The 19,868-nt window shown below is 40.6% G+C and overlaps 1 protein-coding gene across 2 annotated transcripts in view; it reads right to left on the bottom strand.

Moving 5' to 3' along the window:
- LOC138194444 (F-actin-uncapping protein LRRC16A-like) overlaps positions 1–19,495 on the bottom strand; it is a 65,992-nt gene extending 46,497 nt beyond the window's left edge. For both annotated transcript variants that reach the window (XM_069143186.1, XM_069143185.1), the window contains exons 1-2: positions 19,089–19,495; positions 14,540–14,637 (exon numbers count right to left, since the gene is read on the bottom strand). In XM_069143186.1, coding sequence (XP_068999287.1) covers positions 14,540–14,637; positions 19,089–19,128 — 138 coding nt within the window. In that variant the 5' untranslated portion in view covers positions 19,129–19,495. The remainder of the gene's footprint in view (positions 1–14,539; positions 14,638–19,088) is intronic.
- Positions 19,496–19,868: the final 373 nt, after the last annotated feature.

Below are 19,868 nucleotides of genomic sequence, written 5' to 3' on the forward strand. Positions count from 1 at the left end.
TAAAGAAAAGAAAAAAAGGATGAATTTGAGGCTTTTATTGTCAGTTGATTCAGAAAACCATTAGAATGTTTTCTAGTTCTAATTTCAAAAATGTGGCTTGCTGTTTTATACAATTATGATATGAGAGGCCCATGTGGTCAAATCACCTTAGCCGCTGGGATATTGTAAGTGTCATTTCCCGTGATTTTTTTTTTAAATCTTAAAGAGAATAAATCAACAAGAGATTAATCAAGAAGGACAGAGAGTTGCAATTGTAGAAATGTAACTCACAATTATCATCCTTCTTCATTAACGTAGCGAAAGCTATGTGAGTATAGTGTATTTTTTTTTTTTTTTTTAGGAAATAAGGGCCAAAATCTTTATTAACCAGTATTATCATACAAACAAAAAGAAAAGCAGCAACATTTTACATTTCAGAAGCTGGAAACAGAAAACTGTGATTTGAATTTGAATAACCATCAATGATCAACATTTTTGACATTGGACAAATGTGTTCAAGTAATTGTTGCAGTTTTAAATGAAAATCAGGTTGCAGCCATAAAATGAACAGACTAGTGGAAAACACACTGACACGATTCCATTCATCCCCTCACTCCACTGCTGACACAGAGTCGTTGCTACATAACTAATGCCAGTATGTCCTTCACGTGGATGTGTGTCTATGGCTAATATTAATGAGTCATGATGCGTTGGCCGCAAACTCAAACTGTCAACGCAGCACAGTGGAGGCGAGTATTTTTAGGGCTGTGCAGAAAAAAGGGAGAGAGAGAGAGCACATGCAGAGCTCAGCCACTGAGACGAGCAGAGTGGACACCAGAGAGAGGGAGTGAAGGAGAGTGGAGGCAGAAGAGCAAAGCAAGTGAGATGACTTAATAGATTGTAAGTGCTGTTTTGCTGATAAGGAGCCAAGATTTAAATCCAATCATAGGGAGGAGGTCTTTAATGAATGGAAGTGTTTAAAAACTGTTTCATCTCTGTCAGGACTGATGCTGCTGGGATGACCCTCTCTTAGCTTTTAGTAAACTGAAATCAATCAGCTCAGCCTGAATTCAATGCAGTGAATTTCTCTCCCTATCTTATCCTGCACTTCCTTGCTTTTCCTATTTTTTCTTCCATAATTCCTTCATGTCGTCATGCTTTTTTGGCCCCATGCTCTCTCACTTTATTTTTTAACAGAAGGTTCTAGATGGTTAAAAAAAAAAAGGGACCATGATGCTCCCTTTTTAAATGATATGAACTATTTTTGTGACACATCGATGAGAAATGGATGATAATTGTATAATCGAACCGTCACTGCACAGAATTTTTGTAAAGCAGAAATCCATTCTGTGGAAGAAAAACAATTCCCAGGCTTTGTTTCACCTCCTGCATGCTTGCCCTCTCTGTCTTCCTTATCTGGAATCCAAAGCCACATAGGATGCACCATAAAGAGATGTATGCTGTGCATGAGGAACAACACACACACGCACACGCACACACACACACACACACACGCACACGCACACGCACGCACACGCACACACACACACGCACGCTTCACTTTTATCCTGGAATAATCAGGGATGATGTAACTCAGTGTAAGAGAGGAGCAAGACTCTCCAGGCTGCTGATTATTGGGTTAGCATAAAGCAGCAATTATACAGGACAGACCCAGTGTCGAGTATCGTCTGTGAAGCGTAGAGGTCTTCACACACCTCAGGTCCACATTATCCCATCGGGTCGGGTGGAGTCTTTGGTCCAAATGTTTCCGAGTGTATGATGTCGTAATCACCACAGGAGGAAGTATTTTAGGAAATCATTAGCCGATTAAATAATGGCCGGCTAATACTTATTTTGGGGAATTTTGTTTCATAGATGTTAAATTGGGAAAGATAGAAAGTAAAGTTTTCTGTCTGGGTTCAAAAATGTTTTATTGATGGTGCAGAAGAGATAATTAAGACTTTCACTTTGCATTTAAACTAATTCTTTTTGGAGTTAGTTGCTATGACTTTACATGGGTTCTCTCTCTTTGACCGTGACAGCTTGGTAACTTCATTATGCTCCTGTCAGTGTTGCTCTTCTCTTTCTTTTAAGGTCTGTTCAGGGTGTCTGCATTTTGAATTAGCTCTAATCATCCCACTTTTCCTTCGAATCGTGTCTCTCTTTTATCCTGTCTTGCCTAAAAACTCATCTTAGTTCATCAAAACTTTATATGAATTCATGGTTTTGAGGAAGATTTTCTGGTATGTCCCAAAGTTCCTTCTCTCATTAACTCTAACATTTTAGACCTGTGAAGACCTCTAGAGCATGGCAGTGATAAAACTAGTGGCACCTCTTGAGCACTCATTCATTGAGTTACTGAATTAGTTTATGGTATGGCCACACAAGTGTTGTATACATGTCTTTTTGGCTGGACCACAACATGCACGCCCATGTCTGTCACTGAGTGAGTCAGGGACTGAGTGATAAAGTCACACCATTGATTGGCCGAATGCTGCAACTTCCTCTATCCAGTTCAAATGTTAGGACATACATGGTAAAAGGGTTTTGACCTTGTCTTGTTTGCAGTAATACAATTCCTGACACAGGTTAGTTGACCCCAGTGATACAATGTTACATTTAAACCAATCTCTTGCATAAACTTAGCCTTCAAATCTTCAAAATATCTTAAAAAAATGACCTTGAACCTTTAATTTAGACTTGGTTAATCACTTCAGCTGCAGAGAGAGCACACTCTTCTGTTTCCCTGCCATGTGCCTGCAGTGGGAATTGGCTCTGAAACCTGCGTTGATAGAGTGGGATTAGAGAGAAGGAGACCTGATTGGACTGACACAGGAGAAATCACTGATGGGATTTACTGTGAGGCCAACTTGAACCCAAACTGGCTCCAGAAAAGAGTCTCCTCACCGCTCCAAACTCAGGCACAGAAATCATTTGTTTTACAATACACTGATTCTCTGCTGCGAAGACAAACTGCTGACAGTGCAGCTGAGGTCTGGTCCTGTAACGTCTGCAGACTCACACTGCGCCAAACCCACAGCACAATGCGAGTATGTCGTACTCTTTCAAAGTACAGCATGGTTCAATGAGACAACAGCTAACATGATGTGTAGTCAGGACAGCAACCCGAGAAGTAAAGACATCCCCTCGCCTTTAAATATGTAGCATCATTTATAGCACTTATGGGAATAACAAAAAAACCCACTTATTGTTTAGGTTGCACAAATGCTTAATAATTCACCACTTCTTTTGGAAAGGGTCCTCAGACAGACAAGCTACAAATTACTTCATCAGGATAATTCCATATCCTTCTCGCACTGAACCAAGGAGAGAATTGAAAGGGAGACATCAATTTTCTTTTATTACTGCCCTGCTCATCATTATGTGTTTTACTGCTGGAGAGATGAGCGTGGTGAGGAACAAAGGCAGCTGACAGTGGTACTTCCTGAACAGATTTGATTGGCTGGTTTCATCAGACCACAGCTGCTGTGAGGTGATGCATCAATAACTGTGGTGTCTGGTTACGTCACATTTAATTCTCTATTTTCAATTTGTTTTGTTGTTACTGCATTTTTTTTTTTTTTTTGTCAGAATACGAACTGTCATCTTAAATGCACAATGTGTTGAATAATAAATGAGAGGCGATATAAGCTTGAGAAATGGAAACGTATCGGAGCACTTTAGAACCAATAAAAATTCCACACATCTGATAATCTGTTTTCAGACTAAAAACAGACCCATTTTTTTCTGTAATTGTGTACCATTTATTGCACATTATCTCTGCATGCTGCCTGTGTGCCTGACAAGCTTAAAATGTTCAGTCAACCTCCTCAACATGTCTGACTACACAACTACTGAGACTGACCGAGCATTCAAAGGGCCATGCTAAAGGATTCAATGATTGCGTTTTCAGATTAGGATTATATTCCAGGTTCCAGGTCCAGGCTAGAAATCAGCTTTTTTTTCTTTTTTTTTTTTTTTTTTAACCTGGACTCTGGTGGGAGTAAAGGGGGTTTCCTCATAGAACAGTAACACCCTCTATGAGCCTTGTGCATGTTACAGAGATAAGGAATACTCACATGGGTTCATTCATTCATCAGCATGCCAGCCAGACACAATGGGGAGGAGGTGTGTGTGTGTGTGTGTGTGTGTGTGTGTGTGTGTGTGTGTGTGTGTGTGTAGCTATGTGATTGTGAGCCAAGGTTTCTGGGTAAATAGGATATTACTGCAGACCACAGGGATAAAAGAGCAGGATAGAATGAAACAGAGGGTGGAGAGAGCATCATTTTTTACAACTCAAGTCAAAAATAAATTCAAAGTGGGGAACCTCCTCAGACTGGCATACAGTGCTTTGTTAAGGGGAGAGAGAGACACACTGTACACGTGTGAGACAGCGAGAGAGGGAAAAAAAAAAAAAGGAATGACAGAGACAAAGGCAGAGCACTGAGGGGGAGGAGGGAGAGGGGTTTCGGTCTGGGCTGGTGTTGGCATTACCCAATGTGTCCCTCTGGAGTGGCTAGATAGGCACTAAAACACATACACATGCTCAGCGCAGCGCACTAATGACTGATCACATTTATATTTATATCTTAAACTGCAGTGAAGTAAAGGTTATCTCAAGATTATGTTATCAAGGTAAAAATTATGAAAAGAAGACGTGGATGATGTAAGATTAATTCTGGGTTTCCTTGTTAGGACCCTAATGGGACCATTCAGAGGAACAGAAAGCAGAAATGGGAAAGTACACCACCGAACAGACATCAAATGTTCTGTTTTAAGTAATAGTTTAAACATTGTTGTAAATATGCATTTTTCATCCCTGTGGCATTCGATAAAAAAAAAAATCAATACCATTGTCATATCTGTCCATTATGGACGCAGCCAGTGAGTTTAGCTTAGCACAAAGACTGGAAACAGGAGGACATTGTCCTACACTGTCCAATGGTATTAAAATCTACTAGCCAGTACCTTGAAACCTCAGTAATCAACCTGTCCTGCTCTTTTTTCCAGTCTTTGTGTTTACCAGCTGCAGCGTTACATTTAATGGACAGTTTTGACAATTAATGATCTTCTCATCTAACTCTTACAAAGCGAATAATCATAAGAATTCCACAAAATTATAATAGAAAAACAAAGTATTGCTTGAAGAATAAAGACAAAACTCATACTGGGAAATAGAAAAAGAAGATGCTGCAACTTTCACCCATTTCTGCTCAACATTGCTGAGGAAATGTATTCTACTTCATTGAGTTAGGGTCATAAAACATCGATATTCAGTCCAACATACTGCTGATCTGTCAGAATCCACACTCAGGATGAACACACCCACATCTGGAAACATGGACACGCCTGACTGCAGACAAAGACCAAGAACATAGTGACTATAGGGAGAGTATACAGTGCCTACCGTGTGTGTATATATATATATAATGTGTTATAATGACAAAAATTTTAATAAATATCAATCATCCCTGGAATAAAGTCCAGTGAAATAAAACAACAGAGAAATAGGCATGAAGGTTAGATGTCTGCAGACGATAAAAACAGTAATGTGACATCAACTGCAAGGACGCCATAAAAACCAACCATGCAGCAGAAGAATATGACAGTGCTGGTAGACAAGTCACGACAGTTGTTTTGCTGAAAAGTAGCTGCATGTGTGCAAAATGTGGCAGAATCCTGGAAGTCAGAGAACTGTCCAATATCATACACGTGCTTTAATTTCCATCTGATCTTAGTTGTTTAATCAAACCTCATCGTCTGAGCAGTCATACTGTCATCAGACAGGCAATGAAAGAGACAAGTAAGACATTCTTTTAACAAAAAAAACATCACATTGATTAGACCCAATTGTTTAGTGGCTGTTTACTATGACATGCTGTACAAATGTCATTACCATCCAATCAATGCTGACTGTTGCTGTGACCCACAAACCCCATTCAATTGTAGTCAGCGAGAGCCAGCTGTCTCTGTATCAGCCAGGCTGCTGAATTTTAACACCTAACAGACACTTTTACCACAGTAGGGACCAGAATATGCTGATTATCAAAACAGGAATATATAAACTGATGTCATCAAAATGGAAATAGAAAGACAGGAAGTAACAAGATCTAATTTGGCTCATGTGATCTTGAGGTTGAAGTCAGACATATTGGAAAGCAATCGTGCAAAATTATAAAAAACAAACCCATCGAGTCAATGACCTGAGGTGGGGTCAATTATATTACTAAGACTGTCTGAGTGACAATGACCCTGACCTATAAGATAATAAAGATGAATGACTAGGGGCGGGGCTTGCGTGGGACCAGGCTGTGTGGCTGGTTGATATCTCTCCAGGGAGGTTTAGTAGGGCACTGTGGGCTGGAGATATGCAATAACAAAATCCCCATTGAGCCTGGTGAGGAGTAATACTACACAGAGATAGACCAGATATTTAGCCTGGGAAAGAACTGACTGTAGGTCAGGGGATGTTTTGTCTTTCGCTGTCTCACACACGATGCAGCTATAGTTCCAACTTTTTCATGTCTTAGTGTTGTTATGCTGTGTATCTGTTATGGAATTGTAGCCATGCTTTTCTACATGCTTGAATGTTTAGTATATTCAGCTTGATTTCCTGGTTTTGCTAGCTTGTTTTAAACATGTGTAAAGACAAAATGTTGATATTTTTATATTTTTGAGCTTGCATAACATTTATTTTGTGCAAAATTGTGTTAATTAGAAGGTACGTTTGTGGAAGTAAATGTGTGGCTGAGTTGGCATGTAGCTACAGCAGTGATGCTGCAGTGTACAGCTGAGACCATGTTGGCTCGTGGAGCATTTTACTTATTTACGCTGTGAGAATTTGATTTACCTTTTTGTAATATCAGTGCACACGGTGCAAAATTAATGCTGTATTTCTCTACAATTTGCTTTGCACTCAGTAGCTAAAAGCCCATCTGGTCGCTTTTCCACTACACAATAGAACACAGAGTTTGACCCACACACACACGCTGAGAACCAACTCCATGCACACTGACTCCTCCTTAACCCCGCCATTTAGCTGAGTCTGTTCCAGCACTTTACACGAACCACTCATAAAGAGACTGAAAAAAACCCTGTGATAGCACGGTGTCGATGTATAGTGTGCTAAAATTAGACTCCCTGACTAGAACCTAAACTGAATTCTGCATTCACTCTTTTCTGAAAGACTGTTCTGGTTGAATTAGTGTTTTGGTCTCTTTGATCCTATTTAAATAAGGGAGGAGATATCACATCGCCGTATATAATGAGAGGCAAAGAAGTGTAGCTAAGGAGATTATTTCCAGCTGGGAACACAAAGGCTTAAATACATCTAAAACTTTGATCTGTGTTTAGTAAAGAACTGAGTCATTTCTTATGTCTTCCAGCTGGACTGAACTAACCCTCACAAGTGTTTACTGTGCTTATGTTTGTATGTTTCCTCTCCCACATTGCAGGTGAAGTGAGTGAGGTGAGATTGCTCATAGGTGTGACTGCATGTGAAAAGATACAAGGGTAGCAAATTAAAGTCGGATCCAAAAATCACATCCAAAAACACAACTGCACCTTTGCCTCTAAAATGTTTAGGATTTGCTGTTTTGTTTCCATCTCACTTAGCCAAACCCTTCTCCACTGTGCTGTGCCAGTGCTGGAGGATGGTCAGACTGTACCCATATTATGTTCTTAATCAGAGAAAAAAAACTGCCTCACTTGTGTGTACTCCTTTAAGCCAATCACAATTATCGTGGGCGGTGCTAAACTCATGATGCAGCAATGGTGCTCTCTGCAAAATGGTAAATAGTAAGTAAGCAAGTTTATTCAATATAGCACCTTTCACAAAATGCTTCAAACAGAAATAACAGCAGAATACAACAATATTAAAAGCAACCTACAATCACAGTACACAACAACAGACCACTGAAATAAAAGCACTAGCTATCAAGAGGTGAGACAAAGGACCATCTGAAAAGATATGTCTTAAGAGGTCTTTTGAAGGCGTCAACTGACGCTGGCGAACGTAGATCGAATGGAAAAGCGTTCCACAGAGTTGGAGCAACTGTTTCAAAAGCGTGATCACCTTTAGTTTTCAAACGGGTGCGCGGGACAGCGAGTACGCCCTGATCGGAAGACCTTAGTGACCTACTGGTGGTATAATGTTGGAGCAGGTCAATCATATACTCCGGGGTCTGACCATGGAGGGCTCTATAAGTAACAACAAGGATTTTAAACTGGATCCTGAACCTGATGGGCAATCAGTGAAGGGAGGATAAAATGGGCGTGACGTGAGTCATAAACACCAAGGTTTCTAAGGTTGGACTGAACGGCTGAGGTAAGGGATCCAATACACCGAGATGCCTTAGTGGCTACACTGTCTGAAGCTAAGATCAGGACCTCAGTTTTGCCTGCATTAAGCTGTAGGAAGTTGTCAGCCATTTGTGCAATAGGTCCAGTTTGTCTTTTGTCTGTCTCATCAGGTTTAAAGGACGTGTACGTCATCGGCATAACAGTGATATGAGATTCCTTTGAACTGATTTTTAATTTGGCCGAGAGGGAGCATATACAGTGCAAATAAAATGGGACCCAGGACAGAGCCCTGAGGCACACCACAGGACAGAGCTCGTGTCAGGGGGGATCTCGTTTGGCAGAACATTTGCACGTGAGGAGGCGAGACCTGGCAAAGAAATGACTACTGTAAGTCCCCACAAATAACTTTCGAGAAAATAACGCGAAAACTTTCCATTTTCAGTGTTTAGGTTGCGAGCTCAGAGATTGTTGTTCTTGTTTATTATTGTGACAGGGATTTTGGAAATGGTAAAACAGGTAGAGGAGGATGAAGAGAATATTGACAGAAAAAGTCGGCTAATAACCACAATCTACATCCAGTAAGTCAGACTAGTGTTTTATATAACTGTAAATCTCGCATGGACTATGTTTTATCTCCTGTATTCATACCAGTTTTGAGTAAACCTAAATTGTTCAACTTTAGAGTAAAAATTATTTTTTTCCTTTTCCTTTTCAATGTGACCCTTTTCAGCATCAAAGTCTAAATTGTCATTTAAAAATTCTTTCATGAATTTAATTAGAAGAGACTCATCCATTTGACCAAACACAAACCACAGAAGACAACTCTATAGTGGACTATATAGTACCTGCAGTGTGTCCTCAGCAGGGACATTGTGACCCGTTTGACACATTTTCTCTGCCTGGTTAGCTCTGAATGTCACCCTAATTATGTTAATTATCAGCACAGCATAATGATAGAAAACACAGAGGACCTCAAAGCAGGGTTAACTATTTAATAGACACAAGGATGACATGCTTCACAACATTATAACTGTTTGAACTCGCACTGAACCTCGAGTTAAAGGACAAAGAACAGTATTTCTATGTTCGTGTCCACTCAACCAGTCAAAGTTTCAAAATGATTCCCGACCTCAGAAATGACCAACGAGCTAAAAATAGATTTATTTAGGCAGGAAAGACCCCTGTGGTCACTGTGGTTTTTGTCAGACTCAGCTCTGACCACACACCTCAAAATACAAACACCCAGTGAATGACTTGAGAGGGAAAAACAGAACATCATGCATTATGATTCATAAAGTTGACTAAAACTAAGAAAACAAACAGATAAAAAAATAATTTCTCTCAGCAAAATGGTAAACATGTTCAACATGATATAAATTTGCATATATATATATAAAAAAAATCCCAATAATACACTGGATTGTAGGTCTTTAAAAGCTAAACAGCTTCCATTTTCCCACTGCCCCTAATGACAGACCTTGAGGTTAAAGAAAAGGGAGGGACGGGGAAAAGACAAGTTGGACAGGATTTCTGGGGTCAGAGATATATCTGTGATTTCCTTCCTGCGAGAGTTTTTCAGTCTGCAACTGTTACACTTCTTTCTCATCCCCTCTGCCCTTTACAGTACGTTTTCCTTGCCCATTTTGCTCTCCCGCCCTCCCTCCGTCCCTCCCTCTCCCCTCCTCTTCCCCGGGGTGTGTTTGATAGACTGATGTTATTATCTCTACCTCCTTCTTCCCCCCGTCTTCAAAGGAGGGAGGGGAGGTGACTGTATCTATCAAGCTTTAGTGTGCCTGAGAGACGCCTGGGGCGCTGTAGTGCAGCACTCCCCAGCCTGTGCAAAGGAGGAAAGCCTCGTGTGTCTTTGACAGACAAGCAAATTGATACAGGAAATTACCATATCCCTTCCTTCATTATCTGTGCACACTGTAGACAGATGCTTTGTACATCAACTCTGTAGTGTGTGGCTGCAGGAAGCTGGCATGGAAAATATAATGTCCAAGAAAAACATCAAAACTGGGCTGTAAGTCTCAGTGGGAGATCGATAGCTTGTGAGCAGATTTCCAATGATTTATAGCTGGAAATGGGACAAATATGTGCATAAGTTTAAACTACATCTTATATTAATAGTAAGACAACTGCTCATTATTCATTATATAGTAGTCCATCGGCGGTTTAGAGATTGAATGTCACACCCACAGGTTCAACTCAGCCTCAGGAAGCAGACGGCAGAATTAGTCAGTCCATTATATTCGTCACTTTTTTATCTCCTATTAGTCACAAAGAGAGCAGTGCTGCTGACAGACTTTTCAAACTCCTCATTTCATTGGTCTCTTTGTTGTTCTGCCATCTTTTATAACGCGTATTTCACTGAGACTGTGTTAACCAATTCATTTTACTTTGCCATAATGTAACATGTGTAATATATGTATAATGTATATAAAGATATAATACTTGGGAGACAATTTTCTTCAAAGAAAGGTTGACATCAATATTAATATACATTGAATCCTACACTTCCCATAATGCAACTGGATAGATGCATTGGATCAACCTTAAGTAACTAAACTCCAATGCCGGTTTTCTATTAAAAAAATGTTTAAGCCCAAGCTAAAAAAAAAACCAAAAAAAATCTGTTGACATCTTCAGGGTTACTTTTTTATTTTGGAAACCCTCCTCCAGAGCTGCTGTTGTTCAACTCACGGTGATCTTCATGTGTAAAATCAGTGGTGGCCCTTGTAACTTTTTTTTGCTGCTTCCTGTTTGCACACTTCTCAGAAACTTGCTATTTGATTACAACATCTGATCTCCAAACAATCTGTAAATATATTGTTCTTTCATCATGTCCAACATTAGCTACAATAACTCTCACAGGTTACAGCTCCATGACATGTTTGTTATCTCTCCGAGCCACTTCCTCCATAATCAGTCTCTGAAGTTCTGCTTTTCTGCAGACAAACAAACATAGGTTTACTTGTTCAGTTCAGTGGAGCAGAGCACTGATAGAGATTTCTGCTCTGCCTCTGGATGAAATACCAGAACCACTCCACTGGAATTCCTCACTCCCCAGTACTGACTCCCACTCCTTCGCATTGTTCAGTGTGTGTGTGTGTGTGTGTGTGTGTGTGTGTGTGTGTGCGTGTGCGTGTGCGTGTGTGTGTACAGACTCTGTGTCCAGCTCCCACATGGTGACATTGTTGTCATAGCCACGTCAAGTTAGCCTCAAACCAGTCGTTAGAATGGACTACATTAGATAATAAAAGACAAAAAGACTTTTTTAGGAGTGTTCATTGCTTTACAAAGTGGATGATAATCAAATTCAGAAATGCGTGGCTGCTGCAGATGCATTTTACAGAGAATTTTTTTTTTCAACCTAGCTTAAAATTAGGGACACTGATTGACTTTCGCTGACATTGAATAACTTAAGTGCATGTGCTGTTTTACACTTGCAAATTGCTGAGGATCAAGAAACACGTGCAGAATAGAGTTGATAATAGAGCAGATTAAAAAAAAAACGGATTCCTGTCAAATACACATTTGTGTATCATTAAGAATACAATTTTGCTGAATTGTTCAGGCCACTGTATTCTGAACTTTCTGTCAAGACAAATTTAAAAAAAAAATTCAAACCAGGGTATTGGCATAACTGTGGCCATGGCTCATTTATATATGGTATGTAACCAGCCAAGTTTCCTAGAAGTACATTTCTACACATTTAGCCTATATTAGCTGAACCAGGGGGCTACATTACTATTTTGAATTTTTTTTTGGAAAGTTTAAGGAGGCTCAAATTGCTTTAACTTTGGGATTCGGATTCAAACTAACATATCAAAACAACACTGAAGTCACACAGTAACAAACTAACTAACTAAGCTGACAGATCAAGGCAGAAAGAGATCAGCAACTTCAGTTCTGTGACGTAAAATTACCGTTTTTGTCCAAAGTGTTTTGTGGGTTTGAAGAGAGTGCAAATGGATAAAGGCTGTCTTATAGCAAGGTGAACCAGTGAAAATATTCTAAAAATAGCAGACACTTAAACTGATATACATTTTTTAGGTGGTTAAAATGCCTGCTTCTCCAAAAGGACCCATGCGGACATCCATCTGCAGCAGGTAACGCACTGACTGTGGAAAAGTACCTCATGCAACCCCACTTTAAAAACACCCAAACTATCTCTGTTTGAGTTTGACCCTGGATTAAAAATACTAGAAATACTTCAAAAAAGCTGATAAATATTAGAAGTCTATATTTTACCTTTGAAAAAAAAAAATCATCACATACATGAATTTAAATGAATGTTGCAGTACGTCTTCCATGTCCATTATCCTGGCTGATAAAACGCTGATGGCTCCAGATTCCAGCAGTAATAATGTCTCCAGTTAATTATTACATTATAAACTGACAAGTGAAATTTTCCTGCAAAGGAACTTGTTCTCTCCTGCTGCTTCTCACCTTTGCATGCTCGCAGATCATTTAGCAAGTACAGAAGATGTAAAGAAGAAGCTCATCACCTCTGTCTCTCACCTCTCTCCCTCTCTGCTTGTGTCCCCGGATGACTTCTCCATTAGGTCCTGACGTAGCCACACGTCTGGATAGATAAGCTGATACTGTAGTTGTCTTAATATGCGAGAGTATTACATCCTGAAGCGCAAATGTTAGCTTCTTATTCACAAAGCTTTTTGAAATTTCTTCTTTCTCATAACAGTCTATGCCACAGAGAGCTGTATAACTAAAAGCTCCCTGTTCCCCTGAGAGTTGTATAACTAAAAGTCTGCTGCCGGTTCCACTCAGAGCCACACGTATTAAAAGTTCACAGCAACTGAAAGCTTTCTGATTCAACCATCAAACTTTATGGACTCTGCTCAGACACTGATTTACTGAGAACGGTTCTGTTCTCATCATCTTCAGCTTCTTATCCTTGTTCATCCCCAAAAGGGCCAATATGCATTTTTAATGATCCACCAGGTATTAATTATTCAGCAGTCAGTGGATTTACTGCTCTGCAGCCAAAAGTTAATGGTCTGAGCTGCTATTTCCACCTGACTAGCAGACACACTGATGGCTGATGTGTATTTACATGGAGCTGCCACCCAATGAATGAATGACCTTATTGGACCAATGTGTCTAACTTTAGCTGCTAGGTTTATTTTTTAACAGGACTTTTCCTTCAGGCCAAAGTCTGAACCAGAGGCCTTTAAGCTGTGACGCTCCCTGCCCTCTCTGACGTGAAGAAAGGAAAAGATACTGCGTGAGCAGGAACGGGTGCATGACAGGAAGCTAGTTATTGTAGTCTGGCTTAGAAGATAAACACAGTCTGCAGTAGAAACAGAACTGTTTGTGGCACACAGAGACAGCAGGCAACTTTAAAATGTACTTTAAAACCCGAATTGCCCAACTGCCTCAACCTGCATCAAAATGAATCAGTATTCCTTCTTGGACTCAAACCTCCAGTCAAATCTGGACACAAAAGTGTATTACTTAACTTATCTCTAATGTCCAACGTGAATAAATATCCTTAAAAATGACAGAAAAAAGTGCTTCTCATAACTGCAGAACTTTACTGAGTATTAAAGTATCAAAGTAATGTAGTGATAATTGCAAGACTTCTGCAGATACACTACAGATCAGAATGGTTAATAGCGTCCCTAAGTCTGATGCAAACTGCGATCATTAGCCATTCAGATCTTGTGCTGTGTTCACTGGAGTCTGAAAACTTTATCAAACACAGAAAATCACGAGCAAGATAGTGAGAAGTAAAAATGATTTATTTAAACATTCTCACTGTGATCTGCGGGACTGAAAGATAACGATGCTTCTGAAAACTGTCCCATTACTGCAACACACACACACACACACACACACACACACACACACACACACACACACACACACACACACACACACACACACACACACACACACACACACAACTACTAATCACAGACTGAATGAGACAGGTGATGTTCAGGTTGGTGTCAGTACTTTTCACAGCCTCTCTACCATTGATATGCAGGAAATTACCCCAAAATCAAAGCAGTGAAATTAACCTCCAAAAAAACAAGAGTGACACAGCAATGGAGTGATGTTCTCTATGTAGGTTAAAAAAAAATGAATACCTTTCGAATGCTGAAGACGAGAGCGGGAAAAGCAGGAAGGTTTTGATGTTCTTAAGCGAAAAAGTGTATATTTCAAGAGCGATTGAAAGATTGAACTGCCTTTAATGAAGAAGTAGTTTGAAAAGCAGCAGGAGTTGACTTACCAAGACTCTGTTCTCCATCTTGTCTCCTTTGATCTCCAGTTTGACTCTCTTCCTCAGTGACAGCTTCACCTTCCTCCCCACTGCATCCCTCACACTCTCTACACAAAAGAGGAGGAGAAAGGAGATGAAATGAGGAGCGATTCAGACAAGTCAAATAGAAAATTGGCATATGTGATTTGAAACCAGGAGAGGAGAGGAGAGGAGAGGAGAGGAGAGGAGAGGAGAGGAGAGGAGAGGAGAGGAGAGGAGAGGAGAGGAGAGGAGAGGAGAGGAGGGGAGAGGAGGGGAGGGGAGGGGAGGGGAGGAGAGGAGAGACTTTTTGTGGCCTTTTCATTGTGTGTGGTCAGATGTGAAACGCTGCATTTCGTATTGCATACTTTTTCTTTTTACTTTTAGTACGTACTGCAGCTTTCCTCACAAATGATGTACTGTTGCATGTAATATGCATTGGGACATACTACTTTTTCGATGCGATCAATTGCGATCAATCGTGTCTTCCTTTTAATGCCTCTTCTTGTTCTTCTTCCTCTTTTTGCGAATTGCATCCAGGTGAAGCTTTAGCGCCACCAACTCTCTCTGAGGCTCAGTCGATGTGATATATCTTACTCTGCTCAGAGGATTGTGGGTCAGAACAACCAGAGAAGCATGCTGGTCTATATACTACATCATCCTGGTATCTCTGGCATCCTACATTTCCCATACTATGTATTGGAACATCCTAACTCATATGGTATTATAGGTATTGGAACACACAGACTCCCACCAGTGATTCTGAAAACAAATACACATGCAAGAAAAATCTGTCTGCATGCCCAAGCCAGGCTGTAAAATCATATTTTCTGACAGATTCTCGGCCAAAAAAAAAATTGAATTAAACCAAACAGTAATCAGAAATAGAAATTACGTTCAGAGTCATATGCCGAGTGTGTGTTCTGCTTTTCTGATTGATTGTTCACACCAGTAGAAGTGTGCACAACCAGAAAACTGGCTTAAAGGGCAGAAGTGGGTCAGACGTCTTTTTCCACTGCTTAATCACCCAACACACAGCAGTTGATATGGTCTGTGCTCATGTGTCTGACAGAGACAAGGAGTCTGTGTGTGTGCATCTGTGCTGGTGTGCATATATCCTCCCCACACAGGCTCCCTCACTACCATCAGATCAAAGTAAAACTAATAATTAGCCAATGTGCTAAATGGTTCATCTGCCAGCCGTCAGCTTCCTAAAGGAACTCCACTGCAAATGTGCACCATTTCCTCCTGTGGAATTTCTTCAACTATAGCTTAGAGACTTATGAGTCACAGAGATGTCTCTCGCGGATTTCTACACAAAATGAGGCCTTGTGTGTTTTAATGAGCCTGGGCACGTTTAGCTCTCGAAATCTCCTGACAGACTCTCGTATAGAATTTTTCTGCTAATTTATTAAAACTGTGAGAGGAGGGCATATTTTACCAGCCCCTTGTTTCTGTTAGGTCACTGAGGCATGTGCACCAGGTCACACCAGTTTGAATTTCAGCAGGGAATCGTGTGGAAGGTGGGGAAATGGGAGACCTACTGCCTTGTAAAAGCTTAAACAAGCAGTTCACAAGCCTATAAAATCACTCTCCCGTTTACTGACCCAGAGCCAATCCAGATCTGTCTCAATGATGTCACAGACATGGTCCTCAGCTTTAAGCTTTCAGCTAGTGTTCACATGAAAATGTTTTTTCGAGGCACGTCAAGTGATGAAAAGTTGTAGATTTGGGCTATATTTTCATCCCCAACTATTAATGAAATCAATATATATTCAATCGGAAATGAATATAAACACGCATGATCAATTAATTCATTTTACCTCCCAAGAAACTGAGTTAAGTCTCTTTCTCCTTGTTGCACCTCAAAAATGTAACTTCATTCTATTTTGTCTCTTCTATGCAAAGACGCCAGGAAACAGTTAAAAAAAATATTTCAACCTTTAGCACATCTCTCACAAACAGAAGACATTTCAGGTGAAAGGCATGCCAGCATGCTTAGCCCAGAGAGAAACATCTTCCTCCAGTTTTTACAGTACAACACAGTGTCCTTATTTTCTCGTTTTTGACGCAGCATGACACCGCTAACTGCTCAAAGATGCAGCTTTGTCTGTCTGTTGAACTGTGATGGGTAATTGGACTAATTTCTTTGTCTTGTCACCTAAAAGAAAATATTCCCCACGACATCACATAAAATATTGTTCGCTTGCTTGTTTCTCACATTTCTCTTAATCTTGCATGTAGGTGAGGGTTAGTGCTTAAGTATGTTTTGATAAGCACGGTTTCTGAATAAATCCTCACATGAATGTTTTTACATCCTGAGCTCCTCATTAACTACAGGACCAAGCAGATAAGATGGAAATGGCAAAATAAACCCGGTTTTGGTGTAACTCCGCAGAGAAAAGACTGTTTTCCAGGACTGTTCCATCTGCAGCGTCATCCTGGAATTCCTTTTATTAGCTGGATGATGCTGAATCACAGGCACCAGTGAATGTTTCCGACAATGACTGGTCATACTCATTCCGACAACACCTCATGACATGGCATCATTCATGAAAAAAAACTAATTCTTTACATTATATGTGCAGTTTAGTCAACAAAAATCAGGAAAATGTGCAATGAGGAGATGTGAAAATACAGAACAGATGCAGAAAATGAGCTCGCTCAAGGTCTGAGAGGAAGTTACACTATAAATCATTGAAATGCTTCTGCTCCTGGAAAAGAGGTTCATCAAACACATAGCACGCATGTCCTATTTAAATCAAAATATCAGTATGTCAGTTGGTTAATCTTTCATTTCAAAAGTACAAGTGAAATTACTAATGACATTTCTAATAAAAGGCTCTCACCCAATTATTACCTGGATAGTTCATATATCTACAGGAAAAAATATGACCATAAAAAGAGGACTAATGTGACAGACTGGTAATTTCAGTGACATATTCAACCCCATTAAACAACCAGAGGATAATAAACCCAAACATTCAAATCTACAAAACAAATGTATTTGAAAGTGTCATGGCGATCCAAGCCTTCGTAAAAGACACCTTATATGTCCGCAACCCCATATCACGCCAAATAGTGTAATACACCCACCAGCCCACTAAAGGACAGTGTGTCAGTGTCACGATTTTGCCTCGCCTAAGTGTAAAAAAAAAACATGTGGTTCGATTTATGAAAAGAAAAACAGTATTACATTTAGCAAAAAAAAAAAAACAGGGTTATGTTTAGGAAAAAAAAAAACGCATTACATTTCGGAAAAAACAACATCGGGTTACTTATAAGAAAAAAAATGATGGGGTTAACTTTAGGAAAACAAAACTAGTTGGCTAGGTAAATATTTCTTTTAAGATTCCACGTGTTTTCGTGCAAACCCAAACCCAGATATCCTGAGTGAAAGTTCAGCGTTTTATCCATCCAACCTTTGTCCTAATGTGTCTGCTTTTCAAATGTGAACAAAATTACGCAAAGGGTATCCAGAAGTTATTCAATGAAAACAGCACGAGTTAAACCAAAGGGTTGCGCTACAGTTGAACGTCAAGGAACTTAAATTCCCACATCAGTCTGACCAAGAGATACAGTTTTTAGCCCTGTGCTGGCTTCTGTTCAAACCACAGATAGCCGTGTTAAGGTGCAAGGATATAAATGATGCCACACTTCAATAGAAGTGCCTGGTTGGGGTATTCTGTGACTCAGCGAATACTGCATGCCTGACCAAGTGACTACATGACCCAACAACATTTTCCTATAAACCCCGCTGACACCGCACAGTCTTTGTGTCTCTTACACTGAAGAAACGGAGCCACAGGAGCATATTAGCTTGTGTGTGAGAAATAAAGAGAAAGAGCTTGTCCAACATTACACCAGGGTGTCACAAAAACTCAACCACTCTCCCAAACAAAGAGCCCTTCCAGGACATTGAGGTTTGCCCACACTCAGCACAAATAAGTACAGAGAAACATGATGAAAGGACTCGTGACTGAGGCTACCAGCAATGTTAGAACTCCAGGATTTAGAGATGGAAGAGTGGACCAAGGTTACTGCGTGGAAAATACGCCTTCAAGTTGAGTGCACAGGGCTGACGGGCTGACCACTGACTGTCTTTTCTTCCTAATATAGGCTGTAGTCCACGTTACATTGACAGTATGAAAGCAGTGAGGCAGTAATATATAAACATCTTCAAGCATTACTGCAGCCAAAGAATTTACAGTCTCATAAGATGATTGGAGAATAATGTAAAGCCTGTTTACACAGGAGATATAATGTTTGTTTTAGTAATCCTACAATAGTAAAATAACTGCTAATTATCACAATAAATTTAGCCCCATGAAGGATAATGGTTGGATATTAGTATTGTGTCTCAGCATAGCAGGTCCGGCTGCATTAAAGGAATATAATGCCTTATATGGATACAATAATGATATTAAAAAACTTGTTACCACCAGGAGCACATTCACACTGTGAATTGCGAATAATGATAGAGGAAGCATCATTGATTGTTCCAGTCTGGACACAGCCACAAATCCCCGTCTGTTCTTACCCAGAAGCTCTTTTGGGACCTCTGACACTTCCTCGCTCATTTTGCTGAAGATAAAATCCAAAAATAACGACAAGAATTCGCTCAACACATCGAGAATCCTCAGATAATGAGGAAATTTTGGAGGGAAGAGAGGGAGAAGTGTCAGGTGGTGCCGCCGCCGGTGCGTCTCTCCCGGTTACATGCTCCTCTCCTCCTCTCGCGGTGTCCGGACAATGTGTCCGCGTTTGTCTGGGTGCATCTCTCGGCGGTGTAAACGGCGTGGCGCTCAAGGGGTGGTATGCACCAGAGACGGTGAGGGAAAAACAGCTAGAGTCCTCTTAAAATCATGTTGAAAGCCGGCAGACTGTGCGCTTCGGGCAGATGAAAGGAACCGCCGCTCATGCACATCCTCCGTGACCGTGGTACTGTGCCGTAAAGCTGTCGGTTATACAGCAGCAGCCAATAGAGAGAAACGGGGCCCCTCCCCGCTCGGTGATGCGACAGCCGGGGAGCCGATGCGATGCCGGGGCGGTGTGGCGTGGCAGGAGGGGGCGGTGGCGGTGATGGTGTCAGACCGATATTAATGAGCAGGCTGTACTGCCGCGGATCCTGGAAACCAGAGACCTCTAGTGGTCCTACGGGAGTCCCGATCCACACGCCTGAGAAGCAGTGCAGGAGAAGGCTGCAAGTAACCTCAATTTATTACTAATTCAACTCCCGGTGCACGTGTAGCCATAACATACAGGCCTGAACTATAATTAGTTTAAATAAAGTCACTATGAGGCACAAATGTTAATACAC

The sequence above is a fragment of the Embiotoca jacksoni genome, unplaced genomic scaffold (assembly GCF_022577435.1).
Source record: "Embiotoca jacksoni isolate LCO1_2020_lvr unplaced genomic scaffold, fEmbJac1.0.p SCAF_11, whole genome shotgun sequence".
Lineage (NCBI taxonomy): Eukaryota > Metazoa > Chordata > Actinopteri > Embiotocidae > Embiotoca > Embiotoca jacksoni.